At 44.7% G+C, this 25,504-nt stretch overlaps 1 protein-coding gene across 11 annotated transcripts in view; it reads right to left on the bottom strand.

Annotated features, from left to right (window-relative positions):
• Slc35e2b (solute carrier family 35 member E2B) overlaps positions 1–23,993 on the bottom strand; it is a 35,527-nt gene extending 11,534 nt beyond the window's left edge. The window contains exons 1-9 of one of the 11 annotated variants that reach the window (XM_076565871.1): positions 23,204–23,475; positions 19,209–19,315; positions 18,576–18,682; positions 16,354–16,417; positions 14,101–14,220; positions 6,362–6,840; positions 6,042–6,177; positions 5,104–5,231; positions 1,190–1,310 (exon numbers count right to left, since the gene is read on the bottom strand). In XM_076565871.1, the coding sequence (XP_076421986.1) occupies positions 1,190–1,310; positions 5,104–5,231; positions 6,042–6,177; positions 6,362–6,680 (704 nt within the window). In that variant the 5' untranslated portion in view covers positions 6,681–6,840; positions 14,101–14,220; positions 16,354–16,417; ... (1 more) ...; positions 19,209–19,315; positions 23,204–23,475. Of the gene's footprint in view, positions 1–1,189; positions 1,311–5,103; positions 5,232–6,041; positions 6,178–6,361; positions 6,841–14,100; positions 14,221–16,353; positions 16,418–18,575; positions 18,683–19,208; positions 19,316–20,840; positions 20,914–23,203 lie in introns of those variants that run through there. The other 10 variants (XM_042272309.2, XM_042272310.2, XM_076565872.1 and 7 more) reach the window with 10 other exon arrangements.
• Between the last annotated feature and the right edge of the window lie 1,511 nt (positions 23,994–25,504).

Genomic DNA, 25,504 nt, shown 5'->3' with positions numbered 1-25,504 from the left:
ATACAAATAGCCAATGGGAAAATAAAACAATTCTGGCTTCAGAAGTGACCTCAGAGACCAGAACCTGACACAGTGGGATACAGTGACAAGACAGATGGAAATAACTTGTCAGATACAGTGATTAGGCACTAAAAGTCACCTCAGCACTCAGGAGGTTGAGGCAGTAGGATAGCCTAGACTATACAGTGAGAAAAAAATAACAAAAAGAAACAGCACTGGAATATGACCTAACCCTCAACAGACTGTGTGACTAATAACACCAATTCAACATTTTCCCCCAGGTCTTTGACATATGATTGGCATCTGCCTGAGAGACACCAGGATATACTCACTTAGCCAGGAAGAGAAAAAATGTTCCAGAAGACTGGCTTTAGAGCCTTGAGAGATGTTCTCTGGCTTCTTCCTTGGCTTTATTTAGCCTGACTATGTGACATACAGGATTAAGCTTCTATTCTCCTTAATTAATCTATTAGTTAATAGATTAATATTCTATTCTATTCTATTTGTCATCAGACAACATTATTTGTAGAAGAATTAGCATATTAATTACATCCTACAGTGTAACACACACACACACACACACACACACACACACACACACACACACACACACACACACACACACACCAGGGGAGGGGGAGAGACAGAGAAAGCACACAAATATGTGGGTGTGTATATGAATGCCATGGTACATATGTGAAGGTCAGAAGACCTCACTGTGGTTATTTCGTTGTTGTTGTTGTTGTTGTTGTTATTTAAGGTAGTGTCTCACTATGTATCCCTCAACGACCTGTAGCTCACAGTATTTCTCCTGCTTCTGCCCAGATTACAGGCACATGTGCCACCACACCAGTCTAGTTACCATACTGATTAAAACAATTATCCTGACTGTAACCAGGACAGCCAGGACTGATTCACAGAGAAACCCTGTCTCGAAAAACAAAACAAAATGAAAGAATCAGGACAACACGTCATCAAATTCCAGCCTGGTTAGGAGAAAATGCACCTGATCTGGAAGTTACTGTTGTACTTCTTGAAGAAAAGGCAGGGCAGTAGAGCCTGGCTCTGAGTAACAGAAGTGGGGCTGAGCTAGCCTGGATTTGAACACCTGTGGACTTGGGTGAAGAAAAAACCAGCAATTCTTAAGCAACCTCTCCTTCATCATTTACCCTTGTGATCTGTAACTCACCAATCCATAATGTTGGTGGATAATGCAGCAGAAAACCCCAGGGTGTTGAAGCTTATTTCAGTGGCGGTGCACAATGCTAGTCCTCCCATGACCGGGATGAGGGACAGGTTGACCAACAGCCCTGGCAAGAACAAAACAGGAGTGTGCGTAAGTGTGGATGCACACAGGCCATGGCACACATGTGCAGGTTAGAGGATAACTTGTGGGAGATAGTTCCCTCCTTATACCATTAGGTACTAAGGATTGAACTCAGGTTTTCACCCTTGGCAGCAGGCTCCTTTACCCACTGCTGGCTCCTCCAGTTTATTTCTTTTTGGAAACAACAACAACCAAAACCAACCAACCAACCAACCAACCAACCAACCAACCAACCAAAACACCAAACAAGAAACAAGCCAGGTGTGTGGTGCACACCTTTGATCCCAATATTTGGGAGGCAGAGGCAGGCAGATCTCTGAGTTTGAGGCCAGCCTGGTCTACAGAGCAAGTTCCAGGACAGCCAGGGCTACACAAAGAAACTCAAAAAAATCTCAAAAACCGAAACAAAACATCATTCAGCATTTGAGAATGCTTGATGCTCTTCTAGAGGACCCCAACTTAGTTCTCAGCACTTACTTTGGGCTTATCACTGTCTGTGACTAAGTAACAGGGAATCTGATACTTTCCTCTGTCCTCTGCATGCACTCATACACATGGCAAACATGCAAACACACACACACACACACACACACACACACACCCGCACGCACGCACGCACGCACGCACGCACGCACGCACGCACGCACGCGCGCACACACACACACACACAGATAAATACTTAATTAAAAAAATCTGTTCACTGAAATGCAAATCACAGTTCCTACCTATATTTCTTTTGGAAATGATATCAGGTACTATTCAGAACCTTTTCAATTTTATATACAGGACTTACTTAGTTCAATAGTCAAAGAAAACAAGGACATGTGTCCTTTATGTTTATCAAAAGTAACAGTCACAGTCCCATGATCAGTTCAAAGTAATTTCAGGAGAAATGGTTCCTGTTCCAGGACAGGTTGGTAAGGCCCAGTGCAGGGACTTGAACTCCTTAGGAAGTAATCAAGGAACTGAATGATCCTGAGCCCAGAAGACCAAGCTCAGGAAAGGACATGTAGGCCTATCTTGAGAAAATCTTTTTTTTTCAAGCCCTTTCTTGGCTTTCTATGGTTGGTCTTATCCTTTGTCTCTTCGGTAATTTTCATTTAAATGGTGTACAACTGTATAAAATTCCAGAGAGAACTAGATATTTGCACTTTACCTGACTGCTTCTGGGCAACTGTGGCACAGCCAACACCTCTCCAACTTGGGCTTCACCAGAGTCAGAATCCCAGCTCTAAGTCTGGCTTCTTTCAGACTGTTCCTTGGGTCTGACTTCCTCCTTGGCAACTAAGATTCTCAGCTACCACACAATGACCAAATGCCTCCTGGGGAGATGGTGACACATAACCAGGCTACTTCTCCCAGTGAACCTAGACTCCCTTTGAAACATAGTCTATGAGTTCGAGGCCAGCCTAGTCTACAGAGTTCCAGGACAGCTTGGGCTGCACAGAAAAACCCTGTCTCGGAAAAACAAAACAAAACAAAACAAAAACTAGCACCTCGGACATTCTCTAAGGCCTCTCTGACAGATTCCTTCTTGATAAATTTCACCAGCATTTATTAATTGTTCTTGACAAGTGAATGGTTGCTTGAAGCTTGTTCGTCATGGTCAGAAGCCAAATCATGATGTTTTAGAATCATTTGAAATAACCCTCTTTTTCTTGTTTGTTTTTTGTTAGTCTATAACAGGGTCTTCTCAATAAGTAAGTAGCTCTGGCTGTCCTAGAACTATGTAGACCAGACTGGCCTCGAACCACAGAGATATGCCTGCCTCTGCCTCTCGAGTGCTGGGGTAAAGGTGTGTACCGCCATACCTGGCTTCTAACTTGATAAGGTTCCTTTGATTCAAGTTGCTTGTGATTTTTAGGAATTGGTCTTTTGTCCCTTTGATTCTGGTTTATTGATTGTGAGCTATATCCCCAGCTCTGATTCTGGTTTACAATAACCTAAAAAGTTATACAGTTCCAAAAGCACATGTGAGAAGAATCCTGTGGCCAGTCTGGCTGGTCTCACTCCGGCCCCTGTAGGAGGCCAGTTGCCTTCCTTTCAAGGTATTGTATTTCTGTGCATGTATGGTATTGAGATGGAACCCAGGGCTTTATGCACACTAGGCAAGCACTCTGCCATTGATATGTGCCTCCAATTCTGATCTTGTCTTTTATTTAATATAAGCAAATACAAATATAAATCAATACCATTCTTATAAAAGATTTATTTGATGTACTATTCTCCATCTTATTTTATTATTTTGTGTGTTCTGCATGCATGTATTTCTGTGTACCACCTTCAAGCAGTGCCCCTGGATGTTAGAAGAGGGTATCACACATACAAATCCAGGAACTGGAGTTACGGACAGTTGTCAGCTGCCATGTGTTTGCTGGGAAATGAACCACAGTATTCTGGAAGATCAGCCAGTGCTCTTTTTTTTGCTAATTCTTTTTTTTTGGTTTTTCGAGACAGGGTTTCTCTGTGTAGCTTTGCGCCTTTCTTGGATCTTGCTCTGTAGACCAGGCTGGCCTCAAACTCACAAAGATCTGCCTGCCTCTGCCTCCTGAGTGCTGGGATTAAAGGCGTGCGCCACAACTGCCCGGCTCAGCAAGTGCTCTTAATCAAAGAGCTGTTGCTCCAGCCCCACCTAACTTGAATATAACAATCTTGAATATGCTATTTTTATTTTTAAGACTTATTTTTTCTGATATGTATGTGTATGTATCTATGTGAATGTGTGCCACTTGTGAATGTGTTCTCAACAGTCAGAAGAGAGTTAGATTCCTGGAGCTGGAGTTTCAGGCAGTTGTGAGCCTCAAATATAGATTCTGGGAAGTAAATTCAGGTCCTCTACAAGAGCAGCAAGTGCTCTTAACTAGTGAGCCATCTTTCTAGCCCAGAATATGCTGATTTTCAAAAGGTTGGTAGGGGAGAGACACTGGAGAGATAGCTCAGTGGATCAGGGGACTGGTTGCTCTTGCAGAGGACCTGAATCCACATGGTGGCTCAAAACCATTTGTAACTCCAGCTTCAGGAAACCCTTGGGTACCAGACATGCGAGTAGTACACACATATACATGCAAACAAAACACTCATACATATAAAATTTTTTAAAAAGTTCATAGGGTATGGGTCTAACATGGTAAGAAAGTAATCAGAAACAGTCTACACATTATTAAAATAAATCTGACTTCCTCAGCCCTGGGGACAAAAGAGAAACAGTTGCCATAAAGCAAGCTGGGCAGCAGTGGCACACACCTCTGATCCCAGCACTCGGGAGGCAGAAGCAGGTGAGTCTCTGAGTTCAAGGCCAGCCTGGTCTACAGAGCTAGTTCCAGGACAGCCAGGGCTACACAGAGAAACTCTATCTGCAAAAAGTAAAAAAGCGTCACAAAGCACCCTAAGGAAGTGACCTGCCTGTCCATTAAAGAGGGAGTCCTTATCATTGAATATGGATATTGCCTTATTGTCTTTGGATCAAGATCAGCCCTTGGAGAACCTGCCTGCTGTTCACTCTCCAGCTTCCACCCCACTCCCACCAACTGGAGGTGTCATCCTCCTCTGACCCTCAGTCTCCCACAAACGCCCCAGCACACAGCCAGCTTGATGAAGCATTTGCTCAAAGGACTGCAGGAGACACATGTGACTGCCAAGAAAACTTTTCAAGAAGTGAAACAAGTGGTTCCAGCACCGTCACTGCTCTGAGAAGCTCTGGAAAACTGAACAAGACCCAGCACATAATGGGCAGTAGGTGACACTGTAGATGAAGGCAGGACCAGGAGAGTCCCTACCTGTGTACTCCCCCAGAATCATCCGAGACATGATCACTGTGAAAATGGGAGCCGAGCTCTTCACGGTCTCCGCAAAGGATACTGCCACATTCTTCAGGCTGACCAGCCCCAAAACCACTGTCGCAAACCTCAAAACAAGAAAAAAAAAAAAAAAAAAAAAAAAACAAACACATGAGAAGGGACCTGTCTGCTTATAACAGAGACTCCAAGTGCTTAGTCATGACCAGTGGGCACATCTGGTCCCTTGTCCCAACAAGGAGGTTGAGTCCTAGGTGAGGATGACACCACTGCATTCAAGGATGGCCAACACCTTCCTACTACTACTGAACTACCTTTTTTTAATTATTATTATCATTATTTTATTTTTTTTTTTATTTTGAGACAGGGTCTCACTATGTAGCTGTGGCTGTCCTGGAAGTCACTATGTAGACTAGACTAGCTTCAAATTCACAGAGATCCATGTGTCTCTGCCTCTCAGGTGCTAGGATCAAAGGTATGTGCCAATACACCCAGCTGAATTACTTTTTTTAATGACTGCCTTATAAAAGATTCTGAGAGAGAATGCATGTGGCATTAAGGGCCACAAAACTGAAATCTAACTGATGGATGTCCGACAACTGGATGGCACTATGACTGTATCCTGTGCCCTGAACACAAACTAAGAAGCCCTAATTGCTAAGGCCTCCAATAGGGTTTCCACATTAAGTAACTAGAAAGGTTTTCTGTTTGTTTGGTTTTGGCTTTTCAAGACAGGGCTTCTCTGTATCTCTGGCTGCCCTGGAACTCTCTTTGTAGACTAGGCTGTCCTCAAACTCACAGAAACCCTCTGCCTCTGCCTCCTGAGTTCTGGGATTAAAGTCATTCACCACTACACCTGGATTAGAAAGGAATTTTATATCTTAAAAAAAACATAATTAAGACAGTCAACACATTTTTACCTCATGAGGCCCACAAAGAGCATAGTCATGATGAAATTGGGTGGGTAAGAGAGCCGGGTTTTGTGTTGATACAAACAGCAAGGAACAAATATTTTAACACATCCAATTAATGTCGTTGACAGCATCTGCACAGCACCTGTGGAGGGAGGCATGAGGCCACGCTGAAAACAGTCCTTTCCCACACATGAGCACAGAATATCACCCTTCATTCCAGAAACATATCTGGGTAAGTTCCTTTAGCCCTTTCCCTCCCTCCTGGTGGCCTGTGGCCACGAAGCACTGGGGCCCACAGGAGTGCACACTGGGCAAGGTGGCATTACCTAACATGCTGGGCTCTCCCTCTAACAGGGACAGGATGTACTTGTTGAGAAACAGGGTACAAAAGCTGAAGAAGAACCACAGCGTGAGGTAGATGAGAGCCCGTGAACTCCACACACCCAAGTCCGACTCAATGACAGTAGTCTCTGTGATGGTGACGGTGAGCAGGCTCTCCTCTGGACTACCATCACCTTTGGTAAAGACAATCTTCTCACTCCGGTGACCAAAAAGGGGGCCCCAAGGGAGAAGTGTTTTTCCTTTCACATCTTCTTCGCAGCCGGGTACTGTCTCTTCCAGTGCTTGGGATTTTGCTGATGACATGCTGAGGGCACTTGTGAAAAGTAAATCTCAAGGATGGACCACATGGATCAAAGTGACTGCCCAGGCAGAGGGACACAGCTGGAGGAGGCCGCAGTCTTTGTCTGCATGAATATGGATGGACCCCAACATGCCTGTCTCCAACAAAGTGGGGAAGCAAAGGCTAAAATGTTAAGAAAAGAAACCATATTACTAATTTTGAACATCTTATATTCTTTTGTAATCTTCTGTGTATGATGCATGTGATGCACATGTGCATCTGAATGTGTTTAAGTGAAGACATTATGTGGAGGTCAGAGGACAATCTCGGGTCCTGACTTCCACCTGGTTTGCTATCTTTTTGTTGTTTGCCACTATGTCAGCTACCTACCTGTTCACGACCTTCCAAGGGTCCTCCTGTCTCTATTTCCTATCTTGCTTCCAAAAATTCTCCTGTTTTTGTTTTCTATCTTGACATAGAAGGGATTACAGTTGCCTGGCCCTGGAGACTCCACCTAGTTCAGAAGGTACCAAGCTGAGGCAGCTTTTATCCTCTTCCCAGGCTGGTTCTTCCATGATTGGCTCAGCTCAGCCCAGACCTGGAGTCCTCTCCACCCCCTGGTCTCTAATGACATTGTTTGCATCTTGTCAGCCCTCTCAGAGACCAGGAAACACCCAAGAATAGAAGGAGCTCACTGTTCCTCCTTAACTTCTCATGCCTGGCTGTTTCTCCACACCTTCCACAGAGCTTCCATCTGTCCCTAACTGGATTGAGTTTTTTTATTTTTTTATTTTTAAGATTTATTCATTTATTATGTATACAGAAGAGGGTGCCAGATCCCATTACAGATGGTTGTGAGCCACCATGTGGGTGCTGGGAATTGAACTCAGGACCTCTGGAAGAGCAGTCGGTGCTCTTAACCTCTGAGCCATCTCTCCAGCCCCTGGATTGAGTTTTTAATTCATGAAAGTCCTATTTGTTTCCATTTCAGATTGGCCTGTTCTCATTTTGTTCTTTCAATTCCTCTTTCACATCCTTTACATTCTCTGCTGGTTCATTATTCATACATCATTGCTACTTAGGTCCAATTTTTTTCATGGTGGATGGATGAGTATGTCAGACCACACCTCTACCTATTATTCTGGCTTAGTCCTGGTTTGCCAAGGGCCCAGGACCAATTTCATGTTACTTTCCAGACAAACACTACACTAGTGAGGATGTTCAGACCTGTGCCACAATGTCTACAAGGAGATGTCTACTGCTCTTAAAGCCTTAGGCAGAGCCAAACCATCCTGTTCACCTGTGGATGCTGGCATTCTCCTAGTTCTGGCTTTGAGCAGGCTCTCATCTTTGACCTGCTCAATTTTATGAGGATCAAGATGGCGATCCTCCTTTACAAAGAAGACATCAAAGGTTCACTCTAGGCTGGGGATGTAGGTCTTTGGTAGAGTGCTTGCCTACCATGCACAAGGCTTGAGGTTTGAGGCTCAGCACTCAAACAAACAATAAAATGAAAGAACAACAAAAACAAAAACACCACCACCAAAGAAGCTTTAATGGACTGTCACTTAGGCTTCCTGGTTTCTGCTTCTATGGTTTCGAGCACTGGCTGCTCTTCCACAGAATCTAGTCTAATTCCTAGCACCCACATGGCAGCTTACAACCCTCTGTAACTGCAGTTCCAGGGGATCCTCTTATGGCCTCCACAGGCACCAGGCATGTACACGATTCACATACATACATGAAGACAAAATACTCATACTCATAAAATATAAAATTTAAATTTAAAAAAGGCACTTCTTTCCTATCTCCTCTCTTCTTTTTACATTCAAGAGTGCTTTGTCTGTGTGTTTGTGCACCATGTACATGACTGGAGCCTGTAGTGGTCAGAAGAGGGTGCATGATCACCTAGAACCGGAGTTACAGAGGGTGCATGACCACCTAGAACTGGAGAAGAAGGTGCATGATCACCTAGAACCGGAGTTACAGAGGGTGCATGACCACCTAGAACCGGAGTTACAGAGGGTGCATGACCACCTAGAACTGGAGAAGAAGGTGCATGATCACCTAGAACCGGAGTTACAGAGGGTGCATGACCACCTAGAACTGGAGAAGAAGGTGCATGATCACCTAGAACTAGAGTTACAGAGGATTGTGAGCCACCGGATAGGTGATGGGAACCAAACTCAGGACTTTTTTTTTTCTTTTTTTTTTTTCGAGACAGGGTTTCTCTGCGTAGCTTTGCGCCTTTCCTGGAGCTCACTTGGTAGCCCAGGCTGGCCTCGAACTCACAGAGATCCGCCTGACTCTGCCTCCCGAGTGCTGGGATTAAAGGCGTGCGCCACTACCGCCCGGCCAAACTCAGGACTTTTGCAAGACTGTTCTTAACCACTAAGCCATCTCTCTATCCCAGCCCTCTTTGTGAGGCACACTGCAGGTATCAGCTCCGGATTGTGCATCTAGCCTCATGCCCTTCTGGATATCACGGTTTCTACCTTACCAGGACCCTAATTCATACTTCTGTGTTTGCATGTCCTGACTCACGTCAAATATTCTGTATGTATACCGAAGGAGATACACAATGCCTGACTGGGAAGACCTCACCCTGTGTACTTCGCTATCTGTAGTATGGAGAATGCCATACTCAGCTGGGAGAGTCTGCAGCCCTGTCTTGCTCCTGGTGTAATATCAGAGCCTGTGTAGTCACCCTTCTCCACCCAGGGCTCTGGTAAGTCTCATCACTACCTGATCCTAGCTAGTGTCATTCTTTCTCCCATCATGACCCCTCAGTACATAGGAGAAGCCTTGCAGTGTGTCCCAAACCATTATAGGGATAGCACTGCTCCTCTAGCCCTCTGGGTTCTGTTATGCCAGACCTCCATTCAGTGCTGTTTTCTTCTTCCTCATCACTGGCGGTGTCAGTCTGGCTCTAGTGACACCTTGCTGGTAGCTGAACCTCCTAGGTTCTAGGACTGGCCAGGCCCTGTGCTGCGATGGAAAGAGAATCCATACTCCACCACACCCCTCTCCTGCCCAGGAGAGCAGTCTGACTGAAAGTGGAGTGGCTATTTTACTATCTGGAAGAAAAAGTTGAGAAACAAAAGTCACTGCCAAGGTGTTGGAGCAAAGTCTGTATCTCAGGACACCCAGGACCCCTCAATCAACCCTTCTAGGCTTCTTATTGTAGGAGCTAAATAACATAGGAGAACCCCTCAAACAGACATTTTTGGTAGCCGGATTCTGTTCTATGCTAGCCCCCCCAAACCCTCTTATACTGGAGCCTGCAGCTCCAGCCTTCATCTACCATCCTGTTGATGGGCTCCACTTTCCCTGTCAGATCCATAATATCAAGACTCCCAAAAGTTCCAACCTCCAGGGGACCCGACCCCTTATGGGTTAATTTAAGTGTAAGAGCTAGTTAGTAATAAGCCTGAGCTATCGGCTGAGCATTTATAAGTAACATTAAGCCTCTGAGTCAATTATTTGGGAAGTGGCTGCCGGGTATTTGGGAACAGACAAGAGGGAGAGAAACTTCTGCCTACATGTGGCACCCAAACGTTTGCCAAGAATTTCCACATAAAACCTGAGAAATCTCCAGGTGGTGATGGCGCACCTTTAATCCCAGCACTCGGGAGGCAGAGCAAGGTGGAACTCTTTGAGTTCAAGGCCAGCCTGGTCTACAGAGTGAGATCCAAGACTGGCACCAAAACAACACAGAGAAACCCTATCTTGAAAAAACCAAAAACAAAAAACCTGAGAAATCTTAAAAAAGTATTCTATGCACATGAAAACAGAGTCAAACCCAGCTTCTTGGTAACAGTCTTTTTTCCGGTAGGCTCTGTCTGCTGGTAGCATGCAGAGGTGCGGCTTCTTTAAGAGACGGCTTCCAGAATTAGTGGCAAAAACTGCATGGCTCTTTTTTTTTTTTTTGGTTTTTCTTGACAGGGTTTCTCTGTGTAGCTTTGCGCCTTTCCTGGAACTCACTTGGCAGCCCAGGCTGGCCTCGAACTCACAGAGATCCGCCTGGCTCTGCCTCCCGAGTGCTGCGATTAAAGGCGTGCGCTACCACCGCCGGGCCCCGCATGGCTCTTTTAAGAGGCCTTGCTGCCAAACACTTATATGGTGTTTGTGAGCAGCCAATAGCACGCTACTCAATGGTGGCATGGAAATAAAACCTCCCTAGAGTTGGGGGTGACACATGTCACTCCCACCAGTACCTCTGCCATGAAGCTAGACTCTCAAGAAGCCAAGGAATGTGGTGGAGACAGCCGTTTTAATCTAGCTAGCTGTTTAGCAGATTAAATGCTCATGAGGTCAGAAAAAGGATGTGCAGTAAAGACAGATTAAACAAACAAGCAAACATACATACATACAACCTCTATATGGTTCACAAGGTATTTAAAAAAGGCTTGGGAGAGAAAACAGAAGGTATAGACAGTCATAAAAAAAGAAATATATAGGTGTTTTTTGGTTTTTCGAGACAGGGTTTTTCTATGTAGCCTTGGTTGTCCTGGAACTCATTCTGTAGACCACACTGGCCTCAAACTCACAGAGATCTGGCTGCCTCTGTATCCTGAGTGCTGGGATTAAAGGCGTGTGCCACCACTGCCCAGCAAAATATATAGTTATTACCTTAAAAGTGGAGTAAAGTAATATTTTAAAAAGCCACATAAAGATGGAAAATATACAGAGAGTCTGGATACTGTATGTTATTGTGTTGTCTTTGAATTGTTTCACTTCTGAGGAAGGAGGAACAGCTGCTAAGAGACATTTGATTATAAATGTAGCTGGGGGTTAGAGAGATAGCTCAGCAGTTAAGAGCAATGACTGCTCTTCTAGGACTTGAGTTCAATTCCCAGCAACCACATGGTGGCACAGAACCATTTATAGTGGGATCTGATGCCCTCTTCTGCAATAAAGATGTACATGCAGATAGAGCACTCATATACATAAAATGAAATAAATCTTCAAAGAAAATGTTGCTGGATTAATCCAACCTATATATTTTGAAAATGCCTTGACTTCAAAATTTAAGTCAAAAGATATGTTACTTTGGAAAAGAGGTTCTGCTTTTATCTCCACAGGAAATGAGAAGCTGTGGATTCATTCTGGGTTAAGAAAAATCAGATTTGGCTGGGCGGTGGAGGCGCACGCCTTTAATCCCAGCACTCGGGAGGCAGAGGCAGGCGGATCTCTGTGAGTTCGAGGCCAGCCTGGGCTAGAGAGTGAGTTCCAGGACAGGCTCTAAAGCTACACAGAGAAACCCTGTCTTGAAAAACAAACAAATAAAAAACAAAAAATCAGATTTGATCGAGGAAAAAAAAAAACCCTGAAAAATCTCTAGCGAGAACAGATGGCCCAGATGATTTCAGAGTGCCTCTGCTGCAGTTTCCTCTGAGTTCTGTATCCAGAACAGCTTCAAGACTGCTGGCTGAGATGATCCAGCCTCACAGAATTCTCCAGTCAGGACTTGACCATAATCCTAAATTTTCTCAGGGTCACCCAAAGAATACCAGTGCCCCCAGTCAGCAGGAAGTAATCTAGAGAACCACACTCACATTCCCCCGCAAAATTACAAATGTTTGTCATAGTTTAGGGGGGTTAGTTACACTTGTTATAGATAATGGTCAGGAAAAAAGGTAAACAAAGGAGATTAGATTCAGGGATCTTGTTCTGAAAAGAAGAGAGGGGATATAGAAATAGGAAAAAAGGGTAGATTATTGAATCTACTTTAATCTAAAAAACAACTATTAATCTTATATATTTTACATTAGTATGGGTTTTGGTTTACTGATACAAATTTAAAGTTAATTTTATTATACTATATGTATATTTATACTCATACATTTAAAAATGTAATATATAATTAAGAAATACAACCTTATAGTCATCTTAATAGTCAAACTTACAGTCACGTTAGTTAGGTTTTCTAGGTATACAGAGATATATTTCAGATAGATAGGTAATCTTCAAACATTTCAAAGACTTACAGAATATGGTGTTTAAAATGTTTTAATAACTTTGGCTTTTCATGACAATGAGACAGGTTTGCTCCTGGCAGCACCAATTACTTCAAAGAGGATGATGGGCATCAAAGAAACTCCATGTGGAGTTTGTTTTCTTTTTGACAAAAGCTAGCCACGTGGGCAAAAAAAGTACCTTTGCCGTAACTGCTGACAGTATGCAGTCCAAATTAGACAAGCAGGACATAAAAGAAAGTGACTGCAGAACTTTGCCTAGACAAGGTGGGACAGTCCTTCAAAATTCCTGCTTCACCGATAAGTCTATCAGATATGTTAGGCTTGTAAGTCACAGATGGATGCCCCAACATTGCAGAGGAACCTTGGGTGACTGTCCAGGTAGCTCAAGTACCCTGTCATTAGGTAACATTTCACCCTTCTGGGGTCTTCGATGGAGTTGAAGACTAAATAATTGTAATTACAGTTTTACTTAGTTATAATAGAAAGTAAATTAGATACAAAACTTTAGACTCACTAAGATAAATTATTTTCTCTAATTTTGCCAAATGCAAATGAATTAGATAGTATTACTGTAGTTCTTACTTAATAATTGTTTTTGTTGTATATAATCTTACTATGTTAAAGTTAAAACTTTCCTTTTTAATTAGACAAAAGTGGGGGAAATGCTGTGGAATAATTCTCTTGTACACTGTAAAGATTTGTCACTAGAATTGGTTTAATAAAATGTTGATTGGCCAGTAGCTAGGCAGGAAGTATAGGCGGGGCGACCAAACTAGGGATGATGGGAAGAGGAAGGGTGGAGTCAGGAGTCACCAGTCAGACGCAGAGGAAACAAGATGAGAATGTCGTACTGAGAAAAGGTACCAAGCCATGTGGCTAAACATAAATAAGAATAGTGGGTTAATTTAAGCATAACAGCTAGTTAGTAATAAGCCTGAGCTACCAGCTGAACATTTATAAGAAATATTAATCCTCTGAGTCAGTTATTTGGGAAGTGGCTGCTGGGTATTTGGGAACTGGCAGGAGGGAGAGAAACTTCCACCTACATACCCCAACAAACAGTATATAAACAGTACATATATTCTGCAGCTACCACTGGGCTTCCAACACTATACTCATCTACAGGGCAAGAGTGACATTCAACAGAGTCAGCAAGATGGTTCAGTGGGTATCACCAATCCTGGTACTCCCAGGATTCCTCACAGTGGAACAGAGAAACTCCTGCAAGTTGTCTTCGGGCCTCTGCTTCCACACCATTGCACACATTTCACCACCAACCCGCCAACACATACACAATAAGTAAAATCTAATTTTAAAAAAATGTGTAAAATGACACTCAACAAACATCTATCAGGTCTACAAACACAGAGATGAGTGAAGTTCTGTGTTCTCAGCATCAGCAGATAATTCAAGCAGGTTACAAATATTACAAAACAAAGCTTGAGTTCAAATACGTACTCACCCTTGCTCAACCATCTCTTTCTCCCAGGACAATCATTACACTAGCTTTCATCAGGAATTCATGACATTCTAGGCAACTGGTCCTTGTTCTCTGGTGAGGCAGTGTGCACACCAAGGAGCCCTAGGAGGCAGTATATAAGGATCAAGAGACCTTACAAAGTCCAACATCCCAGCCTTCACACTCATGCTTGGTTAGGACATTCATGGAACCAGGAACTAACTTCCTGTAACAATAACTAAAGCAAGAAAATAATTTTAAACAGATTCATTCACATAGCAAGTCATTCCTTCACATCATCAACATGCAACATCTCCCTATTTATATAATGGTGCATGCATCCTCTATGAACCAACACTTGGGTTATCCATTCATCCTCTCCAAGGAGTGGAGACACCCATCATGGCATGTGCATATGTTCACCATTATAAGATGTTACACCCACATTTCTGCTGGGCTTGTCTAAGACCCTCCAGCCAAACATAGTTCTTCCTGTTTCCCTCTTCACTGCTGGGCATTAATTTTATCATGAAACATCTGCACCCCAGTATGCATGCTGCCACAGCCAAGGTCACAGAATAGAGCCTAACCTTTCCCATGTAAGCATTTCTGACTGTACCAAGCAGTAGAAATTCCTACCACCAACTGTGGATTCAAATGAAGACCCAGGATCTACAAGCAGCAGACAGAAAGAAGGGACCCAATATCCCCAGCAGTGAAGTAAGAGAACCTCAAAGAAAAGTCCAAGTTTCAGATCATATTTCATGCCCTTTGATGATTCAAGGGCAGCCAAGCAAGGAGCCACTGAGAGAAACCACCCCTACAGAGACATGGATGGATTTTGTTCACTCCACTGATAGAGAACTATCCGACGGTGCAAATGCAAACAGATTTCATATGTCAGTTGTTTACACAGGACCTTTCAAGAGGCAGTGTACGTAGGGATGGTGGTGCAAGTCCGTAATCCCAGCACTGGGGAGGCTATGGCAGGAGGATCCTAAGTTTGAGGCCAACTTGGGAAGTGTAGTGATGTGTTTCAACTCTCCCACCCCTCCCTTTGCCCCTCCCCACAAAAGAATAAGAAAGAAAGGAAGGAAGGGAAAGAGGGAGATAATCATCAAGGCATTTCACTGAGACACACTTCAGTAAGAGTCAAGCTGTACCATAGAGACATAGACAACGGGTATCTCACACAACTGGGAGCAGACAAAAAAAACAGAACAGAACACACCTAATATCTACCAAGGAAAGCAAGCACTGTCCTTTCCTCACAGAACAAGACCTCTGCCATATCTGCCTACACCAACAGATTCCAAGTCCACTTGGATGTGTCAAAAAGACACAAGATTGCCGCACAGTGTCACACCATTTTCTCCCCCCGCCCCCCTCTTTTTTTTTTTTTTGGTTTCTCGAGACAGGGTTTCTCTGTGTAGCTTTGCACCTTTCCTGGAACGCACTCTGTAGCCCAGGCTGGCCTCGAACTCACACAGATCCACCTGCCTCTGCCTCCCGAGTGCTGGGATTAAAGGCATGCACCACACTGCCCAGCTATATTTTCTCTTCTTAATGCTTGTGGATCTGGATGGAGAACTCTCAGCTGCTTCCTCAGCATTATGTCTGTGTGTGTTGCCATGCTCCCTGCCAGTGATAATGGACTAAACTTGTAAATGTAAGCACGCTCCAACTAAATGCTTTCTTTTGTAAGAGTGTGGTCATGGTGTCTCTTCACAGCAATAAATAAAAATGATTAAGATACAGGGTCTGTCTAACTTCATGACCAGGACAAGGCTGTGCGTTAGCCCAGCCACATTCTGTTAGTGGTGTTCCTGGAATCACTGTAGGGTCTTTTTAGCCCTAACTTCAGAGATGCCTATGGCACCCATTATGTGTGATGTGCTATCATCCCTCACCTGGTCATCAGCTCGATGGTGATGGGGTGAATTTGGGCTTTGACACTAGAGCAGAACAGACAGGCAGGGGGACCCAGGCTCCATCAGCAGATCTGTGCTGCTGCCCACTACATCTAGAGCAGGGCCCAGGGAACCCTCATATGCCAGTGTAGACACTTAACCCTAGCACACAGTCTTTTTGTGACAATTGGCATTTTGACAAACCACCCACTCTGCCCAGTAATGACCTGACAAGGCACTGTGAGGAAGGCCGGCACAGGGCACAGAAACTCCCACAGGCCTTGGCCAACATAAACCCATGAGAATCATCAGGCAGCTACTTTTCTAATTTTTAAAACATTCATACCAAGAATATGCTGATCCAGAAATCTACCGAGTTGAGGATGTACTGGCAAACCCATACAGCTCTTCTGTAAATAGAAATGTGTCTCAGAATTGTGAGTTTTAATTTTTTTATTTTTTTTTTGAGACAGGATCTCACTATGTAACACTGGTTGGCCTGGAACTCACTATAGAGACCATGCCAGTCTTGAACAGAGATCCACCTGTCTCTGCCTCCCAAGTGCTAGGATTAAAGCACGCCCAAAATGTTTAAATTAAACAACACCAGAAACACCTTCAAATGATGGGTTAAACAAAAAACAAGAAATCAAACCAAACCAAGACAACAACAAAACCAAAAAACAATGGACTCCAAGTAAAGTTGTAAGAGTCAGGTGTGTTGATGCGCATCTGTAATCTCAAGTCTCAAGGAGGCTGAGGCGGGAGGATCCCAGGCCAGCTAAGGTTACCAAGCAAGACCCTATTCCAAAAGATCAAGATCTAGAGGGATGGTAAGACAGCTTAACATGTAAAGGTGCTTGCTGCCAAGCATAATAACCTGAGTTCAATCTCAGGAATCCACATGGCAGAGAGAACCAACTCCTGTGAGTTGTCCTGTGACCTCCATACATGCCATGATGGCATGCACACACACATAATAATCAATTTTTTTCAAGACAGGGTTAAATAAATAATATTTAAATAAACTTTAAAAACGAATAACAAAAGGGCTAGAGGGGGCATGGTGTCATAAACATGCAATACTAGTAGGCTGAAGCATGATCAAGAAATCAAGGCCGGGGCTGAAGAGATGGCTTAGTGGTTGAAAAGTACTTGTTCTTGCAGAGGACCCAGACTGAGCACTCACACGGTGGCTCACAATCATCCCTAACTTCAGTTCCAGGGATCCTTCTTTGAACTCCATGGGCACCATGCACACGTAGTTCACACACACACACACACACACACACACACACACACACGTATGCAGGCAAAACACTCATACACATAAGTTGGGCTAGAGAAATGGCTCAGATGTTAAGAATGCTTGCTGCTTCTCAATAGACTTCAGTTCCCAGCACCCACAATGAACAGCTACAAACACCTCTAACTCCAGCTCCCAGGTATCTGAAGTCTAGCCTCAGAGGGCACCTGTCCTCACACGTACACACCCACATGCATACAAACACTGCTGGAGTCAACAAAGCGAGGAAGGAGTGGAAGAGCAGGAGGGGCATCTAAGCCCTTTGACGGCAGGTATGGACCAACAGGATTTGGAGTTACCATGCTTGCTTTGTTCTGGTCCAGTATTTCCTCACTGTGTGCCCCTTCTCCCTTTTGGAATGGTAATGTATGTTCTGTGCCGTTGTATGTTGGAAGTGTGTGATTTGATTTTCACCTTACAGGGGATTACACTTAAGAGACTGTGTTGAAGGTGGATTTTGTGAGTTCAAGGCCAGCTTGGTCTACAAAGCAAGTTCCAGAGAGAAACCCTGTCTCAAAAAACAAAAGAGAGAGAGAGAGAGAGAGAGAGAGAGAGAGAGAGAGAGAGAGAGAGAGAGAGAGAGAGAGAAGATTGAGACTGCTTTACTCAAAAGAGATTCTTGGCTTTTTTTTTTTTTTGAGACAGAGTTTCTCTGTGTAACAGCTCTGGCTGCCCTGGAACTCTCTCTGTAGACCAGGCTAGCTTTGAACTCACAGAGATCTATTTGCCTCTGCCTCCCAAATGTTGGGATTAAAGGCATACACCAGTCAATATTTTGACCTTTAAAATTTTTGGACTTTTGATTAAAAGACTATGGAGACTTTTTTTTTTTTTTTTTTTTTTTTTTGGGTTTTTCGAGACAGGGTTTCTCTGTGTAGCTTTGCGCCTTTCCTGGGACTCACTTGGTAGCCCAGGCTGGCCTCAAACTCACAGAGATCCACCCGGCTCTGCCTCCCGAGTGCTGGGATTAAAGGCGTGCGCCACCACCGCCCGGCCAAGACTATGGAGACTTTTAAAGTTCGTCTGAATGCATTTTACATTATGATATGGCTACAAACTTCTTGGGGCCAGGGAGTGGAATGTGGTAGTTTGAATGAGAACAGCCCGGAAAAGCTCATATATTTGAATGTTTGGTCCTCAGTTGGTGGAACTGTTTGGTAAGGATTAGGAGGTGTGGCCTTACCAGAGGAAGTGTGTCACTGGGGTTAGATTTGAGGTTTCAAAAGCCCACACCATTCCAGTTAGTGTATGCACACACTTACTCTCTCTGCCTCAATGTTATCTCAGCATGTAAGCTCTTAGTGACTGCTCCAGCACCATGCCTGTCTGCCTGCTGCCACGCTCTCCATGATAGTCATGAACTCATCCTCTGAAATTGTAAGCAAGACAATAAAATGCTTTTTATTTTTACAAGTTGCCTTGGTCATGTGTATCATTACAGCAACAGAAAAGTAACTAAGACACACACCTACACATAACTTAAAAATAGTAAAAATAATAAAATAAAGAAAAAGTTTCTAGCCATGGTGTTTACACACTGTTGTGAAATATTCCTTTACACTCTGTGAAGTGTAAAGGAATATTTACTGGGATTTTTTTTAAATAAAAAGCTAAACAGCCAATAGTTAGGCAGAATTTTCGGGGCAGGGAGAACACTGGGAAGAAGGTGGAGTCACCAGCCAGATGCAGAGGAAGCAGGATGTGCAGGAGCAGAGGTAACAAGCCATGAGCCACATGGCAGCATGTAAACTAATGGAAATGGGTTAATTTAAGTTATAAGAGCTAGTCAGAAACAAGTCTAAACTATCGGCCAAGCTTTCATAATTAATAATAAGTCTCCATGTGATTATTGGAGAGCTGGCAGGCAGGACAGAAAAAAACTGACTACAACACACCTTTAATTCCACCACTTTGGAGGTAGAGGGAGATAGAACTCTGTGAGATCCAGGCTAGCTTGTTCCACATAATGAGTTCCAAGCTAGCAGGGCTATGTAGTCAAACCCTGTCTCAAAACAAACAAACAAACAAACAAACAAATAAATGATTAATTTTAAAAATAAGCACACCCATAAAAAGAAAAAGTTATTTTACTGGGCGGGGGGGAAGCTATGTTCACCACCTAGAATGCAGCACAGAGGTATCAGAATAAAAGACTAAGGAGACATTACCAGAATATGGGGGGAAGCAATAAGAATAAAAGTTCCAGAAGAGCTGGGCTTGGTCAAGGGCCTATAATCCTAGCTATCCAGAAGAATCACACATTCATGGTCTGCCTGGGCTACAAAGCAAGTTCAAGACTAGCATAGGCAACTGAGTGAGAATTTGTCTCAAAATAAAAAGTTAAAAAAAAGGGGGGTGGGTGGAGTGGGGGGGTGGGGATTTAGCTCAGTGGCAGAGCTCTTGCCTGGCAAGCACAAGGCCCTGGGTTCGGTCCTCAGCTCCCGGGGTGGGGTGTGGGAGGTGTGGGGGGGTGTTCAGAGTATAGTTTAGTGATAGAGTACTTATTTAGCACATTTGAGACCCTAGGTTCAAATCAAAATACCATTAAAAAAAAAGAAAAAGAAAAGAAAAGAAATCATCAGGGCCAAAGAGATGGCTCAGCAGGTAAGAACTGGCTGTTCTTCCAGAAAACTCGGATTCAATTCCTAGCAACCACACAGCAGCTCACAGCCATCTGTAACGCCAGTTAGAGTACTCTTCTGGCCTCTGTGAGTACCAGGCACTAAAGCAGTGCACAGATACACATATACACATGATCATATTAAGAGAAGAGACTTCTGAGCAGTTATTCATATCAGGTTGAAGACTGAAAGGATTCTGAGCAACACTAAGCACAAAGTACAGCCCTGTTTGTCTTGCAGAGTCAACAGTCAAGAATCCCAGATTGAGCAGTAAGTAAATAATATAGATAATGGAAGCCAGATTCAGTAGTGAAGACAGTTATCAGATGCAGGCAGCACTCTAGTTACTGCCCAGTTCACTTCTCCCAGGCAGTGCTCAACAAACTATTCTCCCTTTTACCCTGCAAAAGCACAAAAGACAGTTACCAATCCAGAGGGAACAGGGACAGACCAAGTAGCATGCAGTCACTAGGATTAAGTTAGCTATGGCTCCCTAATCACTGTAAGGATGGTAGAATTAGAGGATCGTTTGGAGCTGGAGAGATGGCTCAGTGGTTAAGAGCACTGGCCGATATCGCTTCTAGAGGACCCAGGTTTAGTTCCCAGCACACACATTGTAGCATATACCCATTTGTAACTCCAGTTTCGGGGGATCCAATGCCCATGCCCTCTTCTTGTCTCAGAGGGCAATAGGCACACACAAGGTTCAGAGACAACCACAAAAACAAACATTCATACACGTAAAATAATAAATTTTTTTTTAAAAAATTAAAGATTATTTGTTGGCTATTATAATACCACATGGACAAGCTCCTGAAGAAACAGAAAAGACCTTTGGGGGCCGCGTTTGGCTCTACGGATGAACCAAGGGCTACACAGGTCTAGTCCTGACAGAGTCTGACTCACCCAGTCCTGGTCCAGTTCTGTCTTCCCAGCCCACAATCCACATCCATTACAGAGATAAGAAAGTCTTGGCTTGCAAAAACCCGAAGGTCAGCAGAGATCTGGCAACAAGCTGCTTGCAGTTAAGAACTGGCAGGTGATCTGACCTACATGGGCCTGGGAGCCAGTTAGAGCTTGTCAGCTGGATCTTGTGGTGTCTAGAACAAGAGCCACACTACCCTATCACTGACTGTAAAGGTCTGAGTCACCATGTCCCTCTCAGATTATATGGGACAGTCCCAGGAGAACAGATTAAAAACTAAGCTGTGACTACGCTTCCACTGGTTTAAGACTCTCTTGCTGATCAAGCAGTGGTGGTGCACACCTTTTCATCCCAGCACCGCAGAGGCAGGCAGATCTGAGTTTGAGGCCAGTCTGGTTTACAGAGTGAGTTCCAGGACAGCCAGGGCTACACAGAGAAATCCTGTCTTGAAAAACCAAAACAAACAAACAAACAACAAACAAACAAAGAGACTACCTTGCTGGCAGGACCTGACTCATGAGCTTCTACTCCAGGCTGTCAAAAACGTGTACACAGAGCTGAGAGGAAAACAAGCCACACAGTGCTCTAGACCAGCAGCAAAGACATGAAGTCAAAGCTACAAGTCACTGCCTGAGATTAGCAGGCAATGGTAATCTAGTGAAATTATCAATTTTTTTTTTTTGAGACAAGATCTTGAGTGGTAGCCCAGGCTGGCCCTGAATGTGTCAGCTCTCCTGTATCAGCCTCCAGAATGCTAGAATCACAGACATACAATACCATGCCTGGCTCAGGACATTCTTCACCCCATTCAACATTAATTTTTCCATATTCTAGTTCCATGGATCCCAGGTTAAGAATGTCTGTTCTTGGGCTGAAGTGATAGCTCAGGAGGGGAAGGGACTTTCTGCCAATCCACCTCCACATATATGCCACGACATGTGTGTACTCACATACAAAATTAAAAAAGAAAAAAGAAAAAAGCCTGGGCCGGGCGGTGGTGGCACACGCCTTTTATCCCAGCACTTGGGAGGCAGAGGCAGGCGGATCTCTGTGAGTTCGAGGCCAGCCTGGTCTAAAAAGCGAGTTCCAGGACAGGCACCAAAACTACACAGAGAAACCCTGTCTCAAAAAACAAAAACAAAAACAAAAACAAAAAAAAAGCCTGTCCTTAGTGGAGGATGTAGCTCACCGGTAGAAGGCTGGCCTAGCATGCTCAAAGCCCAGCACAAACTGGAGGGGCAAGGAAGAAGATGGAATGGAATGTCTGTTTTGAAATAGAGGACTGAGGATGTTCTCAAATACCTGGCCAGGACATCTGGATTGGTCAGTGGTGATTTAGAGAAAACATATAAAATCTGTATCATGTATGTCTGAGAGTTTATCTCAGGGAAATAACCCAGAAAAGGGCCTGCATAGACTAACATTCTGTCCACCCCATCTTGCTGCTAACACTGACACTGGAAACCTCAGACCACTCAGTAGTGAAAAAATTTGTACTGAGTGAGGGACAGTCACTCCTGACTACAGCAACACACTGCAGCTCTTGAGGCTCTAAGGAAGTGTTTATCGCTTTTGAGGAATGGATATTTTCAGGACCATTTGTGTGGTATGCTCAGATTAAAGGCACAAGTAATTGAGGGCATCCACATTACCAGCCACAACACCTCCATGTGGCAGACAGGACCTTTATGTTGTTCTCATTTGTTTACACTGGAAAAAACAATCACTTTAAAAGCCTTCCTATTTCCTCACTTAATCCCCCCCCCTTTTTTAAATTTAAAACTGTTTCATTCTCCTTTCAAATGTGCTTTGTACCCATAGATAGTGATAGTACAGTCCTGTAATTCCAGTACTGAAAGGCTGAGGCAGGAGGGTCACAAGTTCAAGTTCAGCCTGGGCTACCCCTTAAGAAAGACCTTGTCTCAAAAGAAACAACAACAAAATATTTTCAAGTTTATTTTTAGTAGATTACATTCATCCATGGGGGGTGGGAGATGGTAAACAACAACAAAAACACTGAACAAGGAACCCACCTCTCAACCGCAGTGTTTTGCACGCTTCAAGGATTCAAACCATCAATGTTACAGCCAAACTGTCTGTTTGATGCCGGGAAAGTACCAGTTGAGAAAAAAACCGCCAGCTCGCAAAAATAAAGTTGCAGCTTGGGACCTGGCTGAGGTGCCCCTTCCACAGCACAAAATAACATGCTTCTGGGGCCAGAGTCAGTAGACGCCCACAGATGACAGGGTGCCCGCCCTTGCCACCCGGGCGGCGCCTCTCCCTGATCCCAAAGCGGTCACAGCCCGCCCGCGATGCCGCCGGTGCCCACCGGTCTCCACCCTACCTGTGCGTCCAGCCCTGCCTGGTGCCAACGGCCTCTGACTTGACCTGGGCTGACTCCAGGACGGGTGATGCCAGTCCCCGCTGGGGCTCAGTTCTGAGGGATGCCACTGGAGTTATTCAGTGCCTTCCGCCCACGCCCACGGACGACACTGCAGGTTCCCGCCGCCGCCGACTTGGGGCCGAGCAGCCTCACACCGAGGAGAGACGCCTCCGAGCCCAGGGCCCGGGCTACACACCCCCTGGCGGCCCGCGGGCAGGGCACACGAGTGTGGGAGGGAACCGGACGTGACGCACAGGAAGCTGCGGCGGACGACTCGCCTTACGGAAGCGGGTGCCTCAGGAATCCTGCGCGTTAGTGAGGACGAGCCGCTAGGCAGCGCCCCCTGCAGGCACACATTGGCACCTTCCAAACCAGAGCCGGTACACGGGCTCGCACCCGGGTCGGCCCATTGGCACCCTCGGTAATGTTCGGCTGCAAACCACGGGGCGGAGGCGCGTGCGCGCGTGTGTGGCGGGGTGGGGCGGGGAGAGGAGGGTCGACTCTGTTAAATTACAGCACCACCTGGTGGCCTCCCGTTGGCACCTTCCTGGACATCTCCCCCTTGTCACCTTTTGGTACATCCCAGAACGTTCCACCGAGACCAGGAGGGGAGGGGTCGATTCGCTCAGGCTGCAAACTGTAAGTCAAACCTGGATTTTGTAAGGAAGGAGCCTAAAATCTGATTAGGAAGTCAAATTTAGCGAAGACCAAAGCGCTTACAGGCGAACACCCGGAACAACCCCTGCACCGTACTCTCTGGGTCTCGGATGACGCCGAGTCACGAGCTGTGGGGCGTGAAGGTTCCTCCTTCAGGCCGCAGGATGCTCGCTCTGGCGGTTGAGCGCCCCATGTGGCCACTCTGCCAGAGCCTGCAGGCCGTTTTTATCACGGAAGGTTCTTTTGTGGGAAAGTTTGAGGCTGCCTCTTTCCTCAGCTGGAGATACTTCTCATCAAACCTTCATTTGCTTTTCCTTGGTTTTTTGAAAGTCGAAAGGTTTCTCCTTCAAATATCACCCAGAATAAGTTAAAATGGAGCTTCTTAAGGCTTTTCCACTGGAAAACCCTTTCCATAGGCAAATCAAACATTTACTGATAATCAGCCTTAAACTACAATTCTTTGCTGGCAGGCAGAGGCCAGACTGCTCTATTTAGTGAGTTCTAGGGTTGTGTAGGAGACCCTGTCTCAACAAACGAACAAAACCCAGTTCCCTTTTGGTATGCATGCAGTTTTACCACTTACTAAAGACTGGGTTATGAATAAGAAGGTGTGCTTCTTTATTTATTATTCACAGAAATAATTAAGTCTTGGCTGAATATTTGATACTGCAGGAAGTGAGTATCTTCAGCATTTTTTCAGAGTTGATATTTTGATTTTGTAATCCTCAATGATGAGAACACTGCTTCATTTAAATGGTATAGTACAAATTGGCATAAGTAAGCCCCTAATTAAATGCTTCCTTTGATAATGTTCCTTGGTCATGGCGTTTCTTCACAGCTATAGAATAGTAATTAAGACACGGAGCAACAGGTAAAATCTGATCTCTACAAGAAGGCTAAGGTCTGGGCCTGGTGGCACACACCTTTCATCCCAACACTTGTGAGCAGGCTCCAACCTTCATAGGAGCCAGACCTTAGCACAATGGAATCCATGATCTTAGCACATGGATAGCATCACCTATCAAAATGAAAATGAAGCCCTAATCCATCACAACCCCCCCCCCCCAGCCGTCATCTGAGGCTCTGTAATTAACATAAGCCTCTGTGTGTTTGTGGCTGTGGGGCAGGAAAACTTCCATCTACATACGCTGCCCAGCACTTGGCTCAGGGTCGCTGGCGGCCAGCTCCACCTCGAAGGCAGTTGTCTGGAGATGTGTCTCTGCACTGTGGCTGGCATGAGACAAGGAAGCCTAGTGTGGCTCCAATTCTGTGCATTTAGAGCCTTTTTTAAAGCTTTCTCAGGTCTTATGTGGAAATACCTGCCCCACATTTGGTGCCATATGTAGGCAATTTTCCTGTCCCACAGATGGTCTCAAATAAACAGAGGCTTGTATTAATTACAAATGCTAGGCTGATAGCTCAGGCTTGTTACTAGCTAACTCTTACATATGAATTAACCCATGTATCTATCTATACTTTGTCACATGGCTCATGGCTTGTTACCTCATTTTTCTTATACATCCTGTTTGTTCAGCAGATGGCTGGCATCTCCCCTGACTCTGCCCTTCCTCATCTCATCATCCTCAGTTTGGCTTTCCCACTTAA

Source organism: Peromyscus maniculatus, chromosome 2, assembly GCF_049852395.1.
Source record: "Peromyscus maniculatus bairdii isolate BWxNUB_F1_BW_parent chromosome 2, HU_Pman_BW_mat_3.1, whole genome shotgun sequence".
Classification (NCBI taxonomy): domain Eukaryota; kingdom Metazoa; phylum Chordata; class Mammalia; order Rodentia; family Cricetidae; genus Peromyscus; species Peromyscus maniculatus.
Note: the sequence above shows the minus strand (reverse complement) of the source record. Positions and strands in the feature narration are given on the sequence as shown.